Source organism: Notamacropus eugenii, chromosome 2 (assembly GCF_028372415.1).
Source record: "Notamacropus eugenii isolate mMacEug1 chromosome 2, mMacEug1.pri_v2, whole genome shotgun sequence".
In the NCBI taxonomy this organism is placed as follows: domain Eukaryota; kingdom Metazoa; phylum Chordata; class Mammalia; order Diprotodontia; family Macropodidae; genus Notamacropus; species Notamacropus eugenii.
The window spans coordinates 35,606,158-35,623,947 of record NC_092873.1 but is presented as its reverse complement, the minus strand read 5'-3'; the positions used below and the strand labels follow the sequence as shown (position 1 = coordinate 35,623,947).

General features: G+C 43.1%; 1 protein-coding gene across 1 annotated transcript in view; it reads right to left on the bottom strand.

Annotated features, from left to right (window-relative positions):
* NLK (nemo like kinase) overlaps positions 1-17,790 on the bottom strand; it is a 127,992-nt gene that overhangs the window by 6,377 nt on the left and 103,825 nt on the right. The window contains exons 6-7 of the mRNA XM_072639750.1: positions 14,403-14,612; positions 12,479-12,580 (exon numbers count right to left, since the gene is read on the bottom strand). Of these exons, the coding sequence (XP_072495851.1) occupies positions 12,479-12,580; positions 14,403-14,612 (312 nt within the window). The remainder of the gene's footprint in view (positions 1-12,478; positions 12,581-14,402; positions 14,613-17,790) is intronic.

Below are 17,790 nucleotides of genomic sequence, written 5' to 3'. Positions count from 1 at the left end.
TGTCATTTCAAAAATAGAAAATATATTTTAAAAAACTGACATCTTAAATTTAATAATTTATTGTAAATTTGGTTTTTTTCCCTGCATTGAAATTCTGATGACACTGTATGGTATTACACTGTAAACAAGTCATTACATGTACATATTCCTGAGGATGCATGCTGGCTTCCAGGACAAGGTTGCCTGCCAATACTTGCTTGTTAAGACCTGTCAGCAGACTTCACCACTGATGAGTTATAATTTGCATTGTGTGTTTATTTGGAAAATAATGTAATCACTACAACTTTATTACACAACACATGAAACATGTATGAAGGGTTTTTCAAAATTTTCTTCTCTTCTTTCCCTATGCTTCCATGGCCCCCTTATTTTTATTCAATGCTCTTCAATTGCACTCCCCTGATCTGTCCAGTGCTCCGCAGGGGGTGTTATCTCCCACTTTGGGGACCTATGTTTTGGAAGGTCTTCTGTTCTTGAGGCTAAACTCTCCTTGTTTCTTCATTCTCTAAATGACATGGCTTTGAGTTCTCTAATCATCTCAGCCTCCCTACTCTAGACATGCTCCAGAAGAAAGCCCAGTGCTAAGCACTGAATGTAATCCTCTAGATGCAAGCAGAAGGCACAGGGTAGAGGAGGAAAGTGGCCCCATTAGTCTAGCCTTAGACTGGATGAGCTTTTCTGGCCATCACATCCCAATGTGAGGTTCCAATGAAGTAAAACGCCTAAATCCTTTTCACAAGAATATCTATTTATCTTGTGCAATGATCTCAGGGGTTTCAGTGCAGAAGCTTGGCTTCCTCCCTCCACAGGCCCTCATGCAGATCCCAGATGACCTTTACACCACAAAAATCCAGCCCAAGGCTAAAAGACCCTTTGCATCATGCCCCAATGATCACAGAGAGGTCACAAAACCATTTCTTTCAGACTGTTCAGCATAATGCCTGAGCATCACCATGGTGGTTCCTTTGCTCCAATCCTTACTAATTCACTTTTGTTGGTGGTGGAGGGGGATGACAGAGAGGACAGGGAGGGGAAGATAAAGTTCTTTTCGCATCTTTTCTCCTAATGGCTTAACTAAAAAAGCACAACTTTGAAGCAGCAGTCTCTCTCTTCCTTCAAGTTAGATAAGTTCTAAATTTTCTGCCAAATGTGATCTCACTTGAGATTTATGTGCTATTTTAAAAAAATAAAATAAGCCCCTCAGCCATTTCCATTGGCTTGCAAAATTGGCTCAGGCCCATGGACAACTCAAACCAGCCCTGTGGACAAAGTGACAATTCAAAGGACAACACAGTCAAAGCCTGCACTTAAACAGAAACCAACATCTGGATGAGTGACTTCTTTTTTCTGTTCTGAAAACTGAAAGCTACAGCAACAAACACTCGACACCCACTATTTCTTTGTGGATTTTCCTTACAAACCTTTATAACTTTAAGCATCACTTCATTTTATACTGCCATGGCGGGTCCTGCTTTGTGAGATGCTTCAAATCCAACTCTGGAGTGCCCAAGAAGGCAGAAAGTCACATAGCTCAAAGGAGGAATGGGGAAGGACCCTGCCCAACACTAACGGAACTTCCTCATTAGACTAATTCAAATCATCAGACTCCAACCAAGAAGACATTTTGCGCTCAAGGGATTCATGTCTTATCAAAAGTAAAGTAGCTTTACTATAATAGGTATGTGAAGCCTGGTAATTCCAGTCATCCTTCCTTCCTTCAAGTATTATTATACTGTCAGTGCTAAAGGAGACTGAGGTAGTCCTATTATAAAACTGATACAATATTTCCCATGGGAACCTTGTATCTCCTGGGCTGTGAGCCTATGTGAGGAAAGGCTATCTGAGAAACGATACCTTCATAAACTTCAGTAACAGGCTAGAAAAGCCATGCTTTCAGGACCCAACATTTCATGAGTACAGATATTCTTTTCACTGATGTAGATCCCAGACCCTCCATAACTTAGTAGACATGCTTGCAGAGTTGTCATAAAAAAAAATCTGTGGCCAATTAGAGACTACACTGGTATCACTAGTCTTGGTTGTCCTCTACTTGGTTATTAGAGTAACACAATAAAGGAGCAGCATGCCTCATATAGTCAGGTGTTTCCTGTCACTGGAAGCACATTCCAGCAGAGCCCTGCACAGTCCCTGCTTTCAGTGAGCTTACTTACTAGGGAGGGAACAAGATAATCCAGCCATGGCAGAGTTCGCAACTTTGGCATTTACAAGTGTTTAATTTTCAGCAGATTAGCTAATCTGAGCTTAGCCTTCCTTACTGTAAAATAGCTTAGTGTTTGTGCTCCTGATCTTAGGCTGCTGTTTGTAAACGGTGAGGTAACTAGTGGACACAGGTACAAGCCTTGTTCTTCTTGTCAGTCTCTCCTGAGCACACCAAAAAGGCATCCCTGAGAAAGGCACTAAAAATGAAGATGACTGTGCAGCATTAACTCCCGAGAACAGCTCTCCTGGCTCTGCCTGGGTCAGACACATTTGGATGGTTTCTCTTTTCCTGCTTCTAAATGTGTTTTAAAACAGACGCACAGAAATGATGAATCAATTCATTTACGCCATATCCTCCCCAGAAAGACAAATGTTAATAATTTAGTCCCTAACTGGTTCCGTAGGAGAGAGGCTGCCCTGGAGTCTGAGGCATTTCAATTCCATTTCCTTCTTCTTTCTCATGCTGTTATGCCTGAAACTAGTCCGGACCCAGGATACTAGGCGTGCAGAACATAAAGGAAAGGATAAGGACAATTCTCGCAAGACACACCCTAACCAAATCATTAAGAAAAATCTAAAATCTGCAAGACACCTCAAGTCTCTGGGTTAAAAACAAGTGTCTGACGTTCCTCCCAACCTTACTTTTTTCTCTTTAAAATACTACCAGTCCATCTGTTTGATTCCCATGCAAATCTATAAGCTAGTCAGGAATGCAGGAGCATGTGCAGGTGTTGATACAAGTCACGAGGACAGGATATCCTATTAATGACTGTGATGGACTGCTAGTGAGATGTGGGAAGCATACACTAGTGAGTTTGGGTGAGATGCCTCCAAAGTGATTGCCTCAGTCATCGGAGCCCAACCCCAGGGGCCTGGCTGCCACAGTAGAGCTGGCCGGAGGCTTGCTGGGATGAGACAACAAAGATCTCTTTAATGCTACACCCAATAGCCTCTTCTCAAGCCTCACCCTCCTGGACCTCTTTGTGGCCTACGAACCTGTTAATGCCCTCTTCCTACAAGGCACTCTCTTCCCTAGGTTTTCTTGATATTTTCTCTCAACATATAATCCTCCTTGGTGATGTCATCCTTTCCTAGCATTTCAATGACTGTTTCTATTTCTATATGATATGTATGTATGTACATATGTATATGTATATGGCAGTTAGGTGGTGCAGTGGATAGAGCACTGGGATGGAGATCAGAAGACTCATCTTCCTGAATTCAAATCCAGTCCCAGACACTTACTAGCTGCGTGACCCTGGGCAAGTCATCTCACCCTGTGTGCCTCAGTTTCCTCATCTGTCAAATGAGCTGGAGAAGGAAATGGCCAACCACACCAAGCAAACCCCAAAGGGAGTCATGAAGAATTGGACATGATGGAAATGAACAACAATGACAATGCGGGGTTCTGCCCTGGGCCTTCGTCTCTTCTCCCTCTATCTTTCACTTGTGATATCATCGGCTCTTATGGAATAAATCCATCTTGACGCTGATGACTCTCAAATTCGCTTTTCCTGCCTCAAGCTCTCTGTTGACCTCCAATATTGCATCTCCAACTGCCCTTCAGACAGTTGAACAGGATGTCCAGGAGACATCTTAAATTCAAGATCAGTTATCTTCTCCCCAAAATCCTCCTTCCAGCTTCCCTACTACTGTTGAGGGCATCACCATCCCCCCAGGTCCCAGGCTCACATCCTAGGAGTCAGTCTGAACTCTTCCCTTTCTCTCCCACACCCCAAAGTCTGTCAAGTTCACCTTGGCAGCATCTTCTGTATTCTCCCCTTTCTTTCCTCACCCTGCCCCCCCATCCTAGTGCAAGCCCTAGTCACTTCCTACCTGGATTAGTGGGCTGCCTGTCTCAGGTCTCTCCCCACTCCAGTCCATTCTCCATTCAGCCACCAAAGTGATTTTCCTAAAAGTCAGGACCAACCATGTCTCACCTCTCCCCTACTCACTAAACTCTAGGAGATCCCTATTACTTCCAAGATAAAATACAAAACGTTCTGTTTGACATTCAAAGCCTTTTTATAACCTAGCCCCCTCCTACCTTTCCAGTCTTCTTACATGCTACACCCCAACACATACTTTTCTACCCAGTGACACTGGTCTCCTGGCTGTACCGCAAACAAGACCCTCAGTCTCTCAGTTCTGGGCATTCTCTCTCCCTCTCCCCCCTGTCTGGAACTCTCTTCCTCCTCTGTTCCTACTTCTGACCTCCTCAGTTTCTTTTCAGTCCCAACTAAGCCTTCTGCTTTCACTGGAAGCCTTCCCCCAGCTCTACTTGGTTCCAGTGCCTTCCCTCTGTTCATTATTTCTTAATATGCAGCAAACAGCTTGTTTTGTATATATGTTTACATGGTGTCTCCTCCATTAGACTGTAAGCTCCTTTAGGGCAGTGACTATGTGGTTTGGTTTTTTCTCTTTTTGTATCTCTGGTGCTCAGCATGGCACCTGGTATGTAGGTATGTATGCATATGAAAGGATATATGTATACACACATACAAACAGAGAGAGGCACTGAGGGATTATTGGGTTTTAAGTTACATCCTGCTACAGACCGGCAGGTTACTTGCATAGGGAAATAGTTCTCCAATGGAAAGAAATAGTTTTTTTTTTACACCCAAACTTCAAATATCCAAGCACTCCTGAATAGGCACAGTCATCATAAATATTCTTATTTCATTTAGGAACTCAAAATCAAAATATTAAATAAAATATAACCTGTGTTCCAAAGTGCTCAGATAAGCCCAAGTTAACTTTAAGAGCTTGATTTAAATTTTTTTTTTTACTTTTCCAGGAAGTAGGTCAACTTTTAAATGCACTTAAGTTATCCATAATTTGACCTTTTTTTCTATTCTAAAAGCATATGAACATGTTGTACTAGTTATCTGATATATACATATGAATGACAGAAGAAATCCACCAAAAATTCAGAGCACATGAAATGCCTAAGGATTAGAAATCCTTTTACACAGGGTTTTTCTCCACTTTTCTGTAAATCCAAAGTGCTCCTGGGACATTTCATGCCCACATCAGGCCACACAAAATGTGGCCATTCAAGTATTCTCTGTTGGCCCCACACCTTTATACCATGTTTTCCAGGTAACACTGATATTTATTTGCTAGTTTCTAGGAAAGCCCAGTGATAACAGCAGGTGGCACTTGTACCGCACACCAATGAGAATTCAGAGGATTCAGAAATCCAGGTGCTCTGACTTGTGCTTTTCCCACTGAACTCTTACTTCTAGGATAGAAAAGTAGGTTGGAATCAGATTACAAATGACCTTAACTGCCTTATTTGTGGGTAACGGTCACTATTTTGGACAAGGGAGTATCACAGTCAGATCAGTGTATTAGCAAGACAGACTGCTCACCGGAGGGTTGAGGCTGGAAGGCCACTTTAGAGGCCCTGAATGAGGGTGGTGGTAGTATGTGAGTGGAGACGAGGATGAAGACAGACCACAGAAGAACTGACAGGATTTTAGACTTGTTAGGTGAGGAGGAGCCAATAATGAGCTTAGATGACTGGGGAAATGGGGGCTGCCCACAAAGAGGGAGAAGCAGGTTTAGGGGAAATAAGGACATAGTGAGTGTGAATCCAGAGACATTGAACAGCTGTCAATGTGGCCCAAGAGAGCTTGGAGGACAGATGGTGACCAACACACAGATGTAAGAGTCATCTGCAAAAAAAAGCAATAGTTGAGATCATGGGAAAGGATGACATCACCAAGGGAGTGCATCTATTGGGAGAAATGAAAGAACAAAGCCCAGGGACACAGTGACCCTCAGAGAGAAGGAGAAAAATGATGAAGAAAAGGAAACAGAAAATGGTGGTTGAAGCAGGAGCATAGACAGAAGGAGCGGCAGCAAATAGATCAAATGCTAGAGAAAGGTCTGAGAAAGTTGGCTACTGGAATTGGAAATGAAGTGATGATGACCTCTTAGGCACTGGTGACCTCTGAAAGAACCCATATTGCACAGCTGAGGAGCTGAGTGATCTGGGAAAAACAAACTAATCTTTTTACAAGTTTAACAGTGAAGAGAAAGAAATCTTGGCTAATAGCTCAAGGGAGAAGCAGGTTTGGGGAAAAGGTTTGTTTCAGGATGGATGAAGCTTGTGTGAGTCAGAGTGGAGGAAGAGAGCTTAGGCTGATGCTTTATCTGAAGGCTGGATGTCAGGGGCATTCCAGCTCAGGGCAGGACAGTTAGGAGCATCATTCGCACTAAATGGGTGAAAAAGGTTTGTTGGCGGGAGGTGAAAGCCGATGCCTGAAGCATGGGCAACAAGATGGATCCAAGTGGAATAAACAGGAACCACAGGGGAGATTTCTTTAGGGAGTGTCAGTTGTGGTGGTCAAGGGCAGTTCTCTGTTAAACACCTCCCTTTTTGTTTTCTTTTTTTGGGGGGGACTAAAGGCAGCCCTGTCCTAACAGAGAGAAGCATGTCCTAATCACCTGAGGAGGATTTTGTTAGAATTAGACCTTTGTCTCTTTTACCCTAGGAATGTTAATCCATAGGGCAGACGAGAAAGCCTGCTGGAGAGGAAGGGAAAGAGAACTAGGGGCATACATACCCTCTTAAGGTGTTGGTCAGGGTCATCTCCTGGGAGGGAGTGTGGAAGACTAGGAAGGGGGCACTGTGTCCTTTCTGGAGGATAGGAACTAAAGATGCCCTGAAGCCTGTCGTTCCTTTGGCCAACGAACTACTCACGTTTCTTTAGCTCAGGATGGATTGAGCTTCAGATTCTATACATGTATGTGGCAAGAACACAAGCGGGCGAAAAATGACATCATCAAGCCAGATGGAGCAGAACAAAGACTGCAGATGCACAGGGCAGATCTCAAAACTGAAGAACCTGAGCTGGAGTTTGTGCCTGACAGTTTAATGAACTTGGGGATAAAGTAAAAACTATTTTTTTTGGAGACTCTTAGGTGGACCAGTAGTATGGGATTAACAGACACACCTAATGTCCCAACTACAGGGATTTTCCTGAAGAACAGAATTTTTTTAATTTGGACATTCTAGACCTTCTTGAGGGATGCCTCAAGGTTGGCTTGGGCTGCTTGAATACAAGGTGCACATTGCAGAAATACCCAGAACAGAATTTACAGTTCACAGTGAAGAGGGGGTGCTCCGAGTGGAGGACCAAGAGATATTAAAGTACAAAACTCGGTAGTGGGGGGAGTGAAGGCCACTGATGTTGGTGATGAGGAGAGGTCTAGTACCAGGGGTTCCGTTCCAGGGTAAATTGTTTGTTTTTTTTTTTACAGTGTCACAAAGCTTAGCTTTGCCATACTGCACACAGAGTCCAGCAATGAACTCTATGATGATCACAGCCCATGGGAGTTAATAGGAGCTGTAAGAGGACTTCTGGTTTCCTGCTATGGTGGTCATCTGAGGCACACAATTTATTGTACGTCTTCATGTACAAACATACATCTGCCAGGATCGCAGTCACTAGAAATCCTTGGTCATCATGTGCTGGACCTTGGATGGACCAGATCAGTCAAAGGGAGGATTATCAGGGCACCAGGGCAGGGACTCGGGTGGTGTAGGTACTGCTGTCCTCACCACACCTCCAACATGAGGAACTTAGCCTGAAGGCACACAGGAGGCTAATCAAGAGGTTCCCCTTCATTCAGAGGATCTTCGATTTTGGACTACAGGAAACCACAGAAATGATCTAGACCAGGGGAGGGGAGCCTGGAGGCTACATGTGGCCCTCTCGGTCCTTAAGCGTCACCCTTTGAATCCAAACTTCAGAGAACAAATCCTCTGGGAAGTTTGGATTCAGTGAAAGGGCTGCACTTGAGGCTGCAGGTTTCCAAACCCTCTAGACTCTTTGGGTCCATGGAAAGGACTCTTGGCCTCTTCACTGGGCCTTGGTCAGAGGATCTCACTTTTGAAATCCCTTATTTATTTGGGAAAAAGACCAGGCACCTACTTCAGAGGACAGAAAGGAACACTGGAGTTATACCCCAAGGTTTTTGTTCCTTTGAGGTGGAGGGACCAAAGCTTGAGTCACATCCTCTTCTTGTGTTGCCTGAATGGTAACCATAGCACAGATCCCACCTCAAAGACTAACATGAGCTGTCTGGGTTACCCTGGGACTTGTCTGATGGATGGAGGGGGATGACAAAGACAAGGACATCTGTATGGAGGGCAAGAGCCCAGAGAAGATAAAACGAGAAGAGATTTTTTTAAAAATAAAGCAGGTGGAGGAGAGTTTAGTTAGGAACCAAAGGTGCAAAAGGAGGCGTGGTCAGTGGGTAAGGCTGAGGTCAAAAGTAACAGCCAAGATTTCTCCAAATGCACCAAGTTCTGTGCAGTATTTCTCTTGGAAATTTGATTGGTATAAAATTAAAAGTGCAAATTAGCTTTGGCTATACTGTTATTTTTATTATACTGGCACAGCCTAGCCATGAATGCTGAAGAGCCTCCCAGTTAAGCTGTTCTTTATTTCTTTAAGAAGCACTTTGTAATCGGATCTGCACAAGTCTTTTGTATGTTCTGGTAGGTTGGTATCTAAATTTTTATGCAGCCAAGGTTTCTCAATAGTTAGAAGGAGCATTTGTATCACGGAGGGGCTTTTTAAAGGCTGTATGGAATTTTCAGAGTGACCTTGCCTGAGAAGAAAATCGATCATGGGAGGGAGAAGGGTCACCGGCCCCAGTCTTAACAGGTCTTAGCTATCTGAGGGGGATGGGGCTGTTTGAAGTATCACCTTTATCTACCTTGTCCTAGGAATCTTCTGAGAGGTGCATGAGGATCTCTACCAGGGGCCTCTCCTGAATCCTTGTAGCCTTCATCACCAGTCTTAGGCCCAGGAGTGGAGTTACAGGATATTGGCTTCAGGGTCCTGACAGGGTTCTATTCCAAGGAAGCCTGGGATTCAAAGGAGTAAGTGGAGCAGTCAAGGCTGGGAGGGAGGGGATGCAGTCAGCACCTAGAAGAAATCAGGCTTTCCTGATGACTTCACTGATGTCATTAGTGGGCAGCTAGGTGGTACAGTCGACAGAGCACCAGTGAAGGAGTCAGGAGGACCTGAGTTCAAATCTCACCTCAGAATGTCACACTCACTAGCTGTGTGACCTTGGGCAAGTCACTTAACCCCAATTGCCTCATCCTAGGTCATCTCCAGTCATCCTGAGGAATATGTGATCACTGGATTCAGATGGCTCTGGAGAAGTGAGGGTGGTGACTTGCACAGCCCTCCCTTACTCAAAACAAAGTCAAGTGCAAGTCATGTCATTATTTCTCTGATGGCATGGTCTTCTTGGGCAACGAGGGACAAACACATTTTACTGATGTTGCTAGAGTTATCAACAGCTTTTGTTGGGAGTGGGGTGGATGTGGGGAGGGTAGGAGAAGAAACAGATTGCTGAATGCATCCAAACCAAGGTGGGAGTCTTAGTCATTTATAAGGAAGCCTAAATCCTGGTAAGAAGGCAAGAGAAGGCTGAGAGATGGATTGAGGAGGCTAAAGTAAATAAAGACCACTGAGAGGATCATCTGGAGGGTGCCAGCAACTCCTGAAGTACAAGTAAGCACAACAAAGTGTTGCACATGGCTGTACTGGACATCATGGTGTATTAAGTCACGTGAAAGATGTAAAAAAAAAAAGTCTTTGCTGAAACCATGGATATGCACACACACACACACACACACACACACACACACACGCACACACTCCCCCCCTCCCCTTCTTGGTATAGAGTAGCCCCCAGCCTGATGCTTACACAACTCTTACTAAGCTGCAGAGGGTGGCATGATCTCTGATTGTGGCTGTCACACTCCAGGAAACTCTGCTGTCATATGGCTATGGGGGTGAAGATCAACTTTATATAAGCAAGAGCTGACTGTTTATATAGAAAAATTTGGGTCAATTTACACTCTGTGTAAACATAGCTGTAAATGCTTCCCAGCTGGATCTACCAAAATTCAAGGGATGGTGGTCTTCAGATAAGAGCCCACGTGCTACGCTCTTGCTAGACAAGACAGTGCTGAAATACACGCTGCTGGGGAGTGTGAGTGTGCTAGGCTACAAGAGTTAGGGGTTTGAAAGTAGTGACCCTCTGGAGCTCCTAGGCACAATGGGAGCCCTAGTTCCAGTCAGTGAGGGGCTCATGCAAAGTCACTGGTTAACAGTCACTCAAGGGACATTCCTACATATTGGCACTTGATGCCCTCAGTCACATTTCGGAGCCATTCCGCTGTCAGCTGGAAGAAGTGACATGTGGGAGAAGATCAACAAGCTGGAAACTCAGCACTAGTGTCACCCCTACAGAGAGGATGGCATGGCATTGTGTCTGACACTCATCAGGCCTTCCTCTCAGCTGGGCAAGATTTATTTACTGACCTAGCAATCTTGTGAGAGAGAAATGATTTCCCAGCTTCTGAGAACACCTTCCCTGTGAGTGCTCACTAAGTCGATTCTGTCCAGTCACCAAACAGAGTATTTCTTGATCACACTCCCCTGCATGCAGGACTTTTCCCTAGATTTGTCACCATATTCTAAAAAATGTTAAGTCCTCAAACAGTTCTAATGGTTCTGAAGTAAACAAACAGCAAAGAAGGGTGGTCACTGTTGGAGCACAGCTTAGAACACAAAAGCCTACACCTGTGTTTATAGGGTCTCACTGGTTTTAAAAGATAATACAACTTTATTATTCCTTACCCCTTGATAAATCTTTCTTAGGAATGAAAAGGTATGAGCCGTAAAATCCAGGGCTCTTAACAAAGCCACAAATGGTGATGATCATATTACCTTTTTGGGAAACAAAAAAAGCAAACCATACTGCATTTTACTTAGCTAGCTAAGCAGGTTTATGTGTACCACAATACTTTGGTGTTTTACATAAAACACTGATGGACTGGCATTTTAGAATATGCCCTCATGGTTTGGCTATATACTCAAAGTTAAACATTCTTACCTGGTACCAGCTTTGGTGGGATATGCTGATTTGTACCAATGTTATATGGTTGCTGGTTAGGGTTTTTACCAAGGATATTGAATGGTTTCCTATTTTCCTTAACCTAGGTAAAAACTACATCTTGAAGAGTTAACAGCACCGGATCCATCACTAAGTGGGAACAGCCTGGCAAAAGAAAAGGTTTTGTCTATGTACCTAAACCTCATGGGGGCAGATGGGAGAACTCAGCCTGTTGTCTTTGATCATTAACAGGGGTTGCAGGGTGGCTGAGGTGAATGCCCATCCACACTAAGACCAACAACACAGAGGAGAATCAGCAGCCTGGGCAGCCCTGCCTAATCCTCAGCCCGATTTGTGGCTTTCACAAAGCTCATGCCTCAAACTTCTGTAGTTCTGAACAATTCTCTGGTATTTTGGTCCACAGATGATTAAGGGAAGCCCTTGTGGAAGTGCTCATTAACAGGACAGAGAAAAAGGACTGTCTGATCAGTAGCAACCCCATGGGCAGAGTGGATCTGCTGGGTATGACCTCACAGCCCGAGTCTGGCTTAATGCAAACTTAATTAATGCAGGGACTCCCACGCTGGGCTGCACTTGTTCATCCTTCATTTCTGAAGAGGACCAATGATATCATGGGTGATACCTTGACTTTTGCATGATGTGGTTTTATGACACAAGGAAAGAATGAAACTGAAAACAAAAATGGCCTGGAATTCTGGTTCTTTGTCATTAGACATAATTTTGCTTTCCACCCATGTGGGTTATCTTAGTTCCACTCTAATAAAACGGGAGAAAACTTAGTTATAAAAATAAATTACAGAATATCAGAGATGGAAGGGACCTTACGTGTCATTTAATGTTAAAAAAAAAAAAAGAGATGGAAACTGAAGTTCAGTGAGGGGGAGTAATTTACCTGCTGTCACACAGCTAAGGACTGATAAATGGCCCTGGACATTTGGGAGATACTTAGAAGAATAAGATCTATAAGTGAAATGGTTGGAAAAGTATATCAAGGTGGAAGTAGGAAATCCTCTTTACAACTGAGTGTGCAAGGAAGATACTTTTGTTTGAAGACACAACTTCTAGCATCAAACAAAACCATCAAGTTATCAGGCATGGATGTACAGTCAAGGTCAGCACAGCATGAGATTAAGTTTTGTTGTGGCACTGGGAGCTGAGGCGGTTACGTTTGGCCAGACAAGTTTTCAAAACTTTATTTGATGTGTTGCCGTGACGAAAATGAAAGACTCCTGTAGCTCTGCCCTTGGTTTATGAATTTAGCAGATGGTGATCAGACCAGCTATTTTCCCCCTCTGGCCCCTACCTGTTTGTGAGGACCCCTGAGTATGTGTGCCTTTGCACCTTCGCAAGCTGTCCTCATCGCTTCCAGTGACGGTGTGCCCAGTAAGTCAGTGATCAAATCCAACTGGAGGCAGACATGAAAAAAAGATGACAGTCACCATATCTGGGAGATACTCCATTAATTTTCAACTCCAACAATATATTCCGGAATCAGAGCTTCACAGACAACCTGGAGTACAGCTTTCAAATTCATTTCAAGTTAATGGAGAGAAGACTATAGTCTCTCTTTTCGGCCTACTTACAATAAACAATAAGGGTTAGACAGCTTCAGTTTGGATACTCCCTGCCATATCCGTATGGCATTAATGTTGGGATGTAATTAGACTTCCTAAAGAGACCTCAGTCAGGCCTTACTGTGCTGGGCATAACAGCACCTAGGATGGGCTCACCTAGGAATGATAGCAGTGTCAAACTCAGCTATAAGCTGGATTTGGATGTGTGGAGCTGACTAGGACTCGCCAGGTAAGATACCCTCAGGAGCAGCAAGCTCTGATGGTTGGCCCAAATTTGCTGCATTGCCTCTGCAGCAATGAAGATTCTTACAAAGGTGGTGGATTTTTTTAAAGGAGAGTAGATGACACTTTTATAGCTTACAAGAATCATCAAGCTACTGTTGATCAGAAATAGCAGGCTCCTTAAGACAAATGAAACATTTGGCAAAGCCTGCCCCAAATGAGTTGGATATCTGAATAATAAAGTTCTTATATGAAGGTTTGTCGCATCTATCTCACTTTTTTTTAAAGCATTAGGAAATGCTACAGAAAATCATTATGTTCAATTGGAAATTGGATTCTTTTCACTATTACCCCCCCGGCTAACACATATGGGGATTCCCCAGGTGGTCATTTCAGAATGGTAAAAACAAGATTCCTCTTCCTCTAGAGAATTAAGTTTTAAACACCAGCATCAGCCACACTTTACTTATTTTTAGTGGCAGTCTGAGATCCTTGTTTACTGAACATTTTTAGTGACTTCACCCCTTATTTTTCACTTAAAGGATTCCCACATTTAAAAGACTAATATTAGTTTCATAATGTAAGCTCCTTGTAAGCAACTATGAAGACCGCCTATATTAAAGAACCTGTTAAATTCTGTTCTCTAAATTTAGAAAAGAATCAACTCTATTAAAACCACATGTACATACAGAATATGCAAGGTACTGAACTATCTCAAAACTGGTTTCAATTATATGGTTACCTTACTAATTAGTGCAGTAAAACATGCCAAATACATTCCCTAATGTGGTGATTGACAGTTTTGGATGCAAAGGAGATGAAGATGCTTCTGTTAAGTGAGAAAACACATCACTGCTAGAGATGCAGGTTTGTTTAAAAATCAGAGATTTGGAAATACTACCAATGAAGTATGATAACCCAGTTCATTTAGATATATCCACACAGCTTTAATCAGAATGTTTTAAATGCTTCCTTGAATCTGCATTTTAATGAATTCTAGCTGTACCATGGAGCCCAAAGTTTTTAAATATCTTCCATCACCAGCTAAATATCACTTTTTCTAAATGCTCAAAATGAGAGACATCAACATTGAAGCTCATAGAAAAATTGAATTTTCATAACTTCACTGAACACATTTTAAAGGAGGTATAAAGGGATCACCAGCACCACCAACCCTACAAAAATGTCCTATGGTTCAAAGAAATGAAAGGGGGAGTGGAGAGAAAGATGTACTTATTTCTTGTCACTTTGAAGAGAATGTTACAGCAGAATCTAATGAGCGTAATACATCAAAGACCTGACTCAAGCAGCAAGAGGAGTCCCTCTGATGTATAGATGACAGAATCCTAACTGTCCCAAGGATATCTGAAATGAGATTTGCCTAAAATCAATTACATAACATGGCACCAAAAGGCCAGGAAATATCTATACCTGTTGAATGGGACTCTGTGCCTGAAACAATATTCTTCGTCCCAGTAGTTCTGCAAAGATGCAGCCCACAGACCAGATGTCGATAGCATTGCTGTAATGTCGGCTGCCCATCAGGATCTCGGGGGCCCGATAATACTGAGTGACAACTTCCTGAGTCATGTGACGGGATTCATCCAATTCCTCCACTCTGGCCAATCCAAAGTCGCAAATCTAAATAGAGAAGTGGTTTTTCAAATGTGATTTTGAAATGATCACAGCTTTAAATACATGTTTAAAACAAAATGCTGGCACAGGTTATTTACAGGTATAACAGGTTAAAATGGGCTTTTATGGAACTTGGTACTTGGTTAAGAGTGCTTAATACCAAATGTCTATGATTGTTATCCCACAAACAGATCTTATCTGGAGGAAGAACAGTTTGTTTAGGCATCTAAATTTCCCTTCCTTCCACTTAAAATGCTGTGTCAGTGAATTCTTTGGCTCTTTTAAACTTTTTTTGACTGATGACTGAAGCAAAACGAGACAAAGTAAGACTGGTTCTGTGGTTCTCTCTACACTTAACTCAGGTCTAGTGTGGCGCGGGTGCTTAATAAACACTTGTTGGAAGAAGAAATAATTGATTTTCAATCTGCTTTGGATGGAGGTCATCACCTCCATCAAAAAATTTTTAGAGTTTTTATAGATAAGATCAAATAAGTTTAAAACAGTGACCATCTTGTAGAAGCTGTAGCCTCAGAAAGCCTGGTCTCAATTTTTATTGAAGAGTTCTTAGGCTCCTTTTAAAGTCACCTTAAACATTCTTCCCACTAATTTTTGTCCAATCTCCTATCTGAACAAATTCATCATTCCTGTGTGTGCAACCGGGGAAAGGAGAGACTGTATGACTAACCAATCATGCGGGGGGGGGGGGGGGGGGGGAACCTCAGGAAAAAAAAAGATGACTGTTGAATTTTCAAGCCTCTTACTTTATTGTGAAAAGTGGGTTCATTTGCCAAAAGCCCCACTGTCTCTTCCCTTCTCTTCACCTCATTCCCCATTCTCTCCCTGTCTCCTCCAGTCTGTGATAAGGAGCTGGCCCTTCTTGCCAAGGCCAGACCCTCTGCCTGCAGGTCCCAGAGCCTCCCATCTTCCTCAGGAGACAGCCCCCATTCCTCTTGCCCGCCCTCTGGTCTGGGTTTTATTCCTGCTCTTTCCTCCTCCTATCTCACCACTCCCCCAGTGGTCTCTGCTGGTTCATCATCCATGTTACACCCTCTAACTGTGGCTCCTCTCCAAGGCTTTGTCCTGGGTCCTCATCTTCTCTCCTTACATGTTCCCCTGGTGACTTCATCAACTTTCATGGTTTAATGATCATCTCTGTATACATGATGTAGCTGCATGCAGTCTCTTCCCTGAACATTGATCCCACAAACCTCTCAAACTTCAAGTGTCCAAAACACAGCACTAACACCTCCTTCAAACTCACCTTTCTGTAACTTATTTCTGACAGGAGCACCACCTCCCTGGTCCATAACCTCAGTGCTACACTAGTCTCTTCCTCCTCCCTCACCAGACTTACTGACTTGCTTGTAAAATCTTATTTCTACCAACGTATACATATACACATACATCCCCTTCTTTCTGCTCTCACAACCAGCACCTTGGTCCAAACTGTTATTATTTCTCACTTGGACCAATGCAATGTGATGATCTCCTACCTGGTCTCTCTCAGCTCCCTCCCTGATCCAACCCAACTCCCACAAGAGGCCAAGGTGCACATCCTCACTCTTGCAAACTGTCACAAAGACCAAAATGTAAACTTTAAGCCATTTCACAGCCCGGCCCCAACTTTACTTCCCAGCTCATTCTACATCACTATCCCCTTCTTGCACCTTTGGGTCCAGTTGGTCCGGCTCTGAATTCTGTGCCTCACACAAGGCAAGCCTTCTCCCCTCCCTCTCCGTGTCTTGTGTACTGGCTGTCTTTCCTCACTTTTAACTCACAAAATCTCTTTTCCTTCAAGACTTAACTATCATCTTCACAAAACCTTTCCTGATCCTCCCAAATGCTAGTAACCTCTTTTCTTTACCACTCCCTTGTATTTATGTTATATGTGCTTCTATATAACATTCCTTCCTACAGAACGAGAGATGCTTTTATTCTTTATTTTTGTATTCCTAATACCCAGCACAGTGTGAAAAATAATAGGTGCTTAAAGTATGCACCTTTAATTGAGTGATTAGGGCTTAAAAACCTTATCCTGGCCTTGATGTAGAATTTCTAGCACGGACTTGAAAAAAGATACCAAAACCTCTATCTCCTTTCTACTTTGTACATATCTATAGTTTTAAAATATGACCCTCAGCTCCCAAGCAGATCCCTTCTTTGGTCTGCCATCCTCGTCTGGATCCAATTTTAGCACCTTACCTGGAGTATGAGCTGGGCTCAATGATCAGATAACCAATGAGCCCATCCTCTGCATAATAGGAATTTAAACATACTCAGCATAGGAAAGGATGCAATTAGGCAGTGTTGGAATAATTATTATGGATACATCTGCACATTCAGTCGGTTCTCTAGCCTGGGAAATGTGGCCCTTTATTATGATAAGCCAGTGGGGGCAGGGCAAAATTTCAGTGTGTCCCAACCTTGTATTGTTTATTCAGCAGTAATTATGCACACTGCTAGAAGCCAAGTGTACTGGAATTAAACAGCTAGAAAAATCAACTTCCTACATTTGAAGGTATGAAGCAGGCAAGTTCTGTACAAAATCCTTCTTTGTTTAATCTTCCAATCACCAGCCAGAACACGAGACAGTTCGGTTCTGTTGTCCCATCAGGTTGGCTAGAGTGAAATACCCCCTGGTAAGAGCTGCTGAGTGTGGAGTCGGGTTCTTGAGGCAGGCTGCAGGATCTCCTGCCCCCAGAGTCATTGAAGAGAACTCAGAGATTCATCTGAGGCTAGGCAGAGTGCCATCAGGGCAGATGCAGGGACTAAATGACCTCTGTAGATACCCTTTTGACTTTATAGTCTCAGAAAAAAATAAATTTAGTTGGAAGAAAAATACTTCCTCACATGATGGCCAGAGGTTTTATTTTTTTAAGCAGTTTGAAAAACAAGCATTTTCTCCAGCTAATATATGTTAACAAGAATAGGAAAAAAATAGGACTATATGTTAGAGTTCAAAGAATTTGGAGTCAGGTAATCTGGGAAGCTGGGGTTATCCTCCAAGGCTTCAGTTTTCTCCCCTGTGAAATGGGAGGTTTGGATGATTTCCTCACTTTAAGACCTAGGGAAGGGACATCAGAGGTCACCTGATACAACCCTTATTGAAAAGAAGGAAACAAGTGATTTCCTCCAAGGTCACACAACTGATGGAAGAATCAAGACTCAAACCCAGACCTCTCAA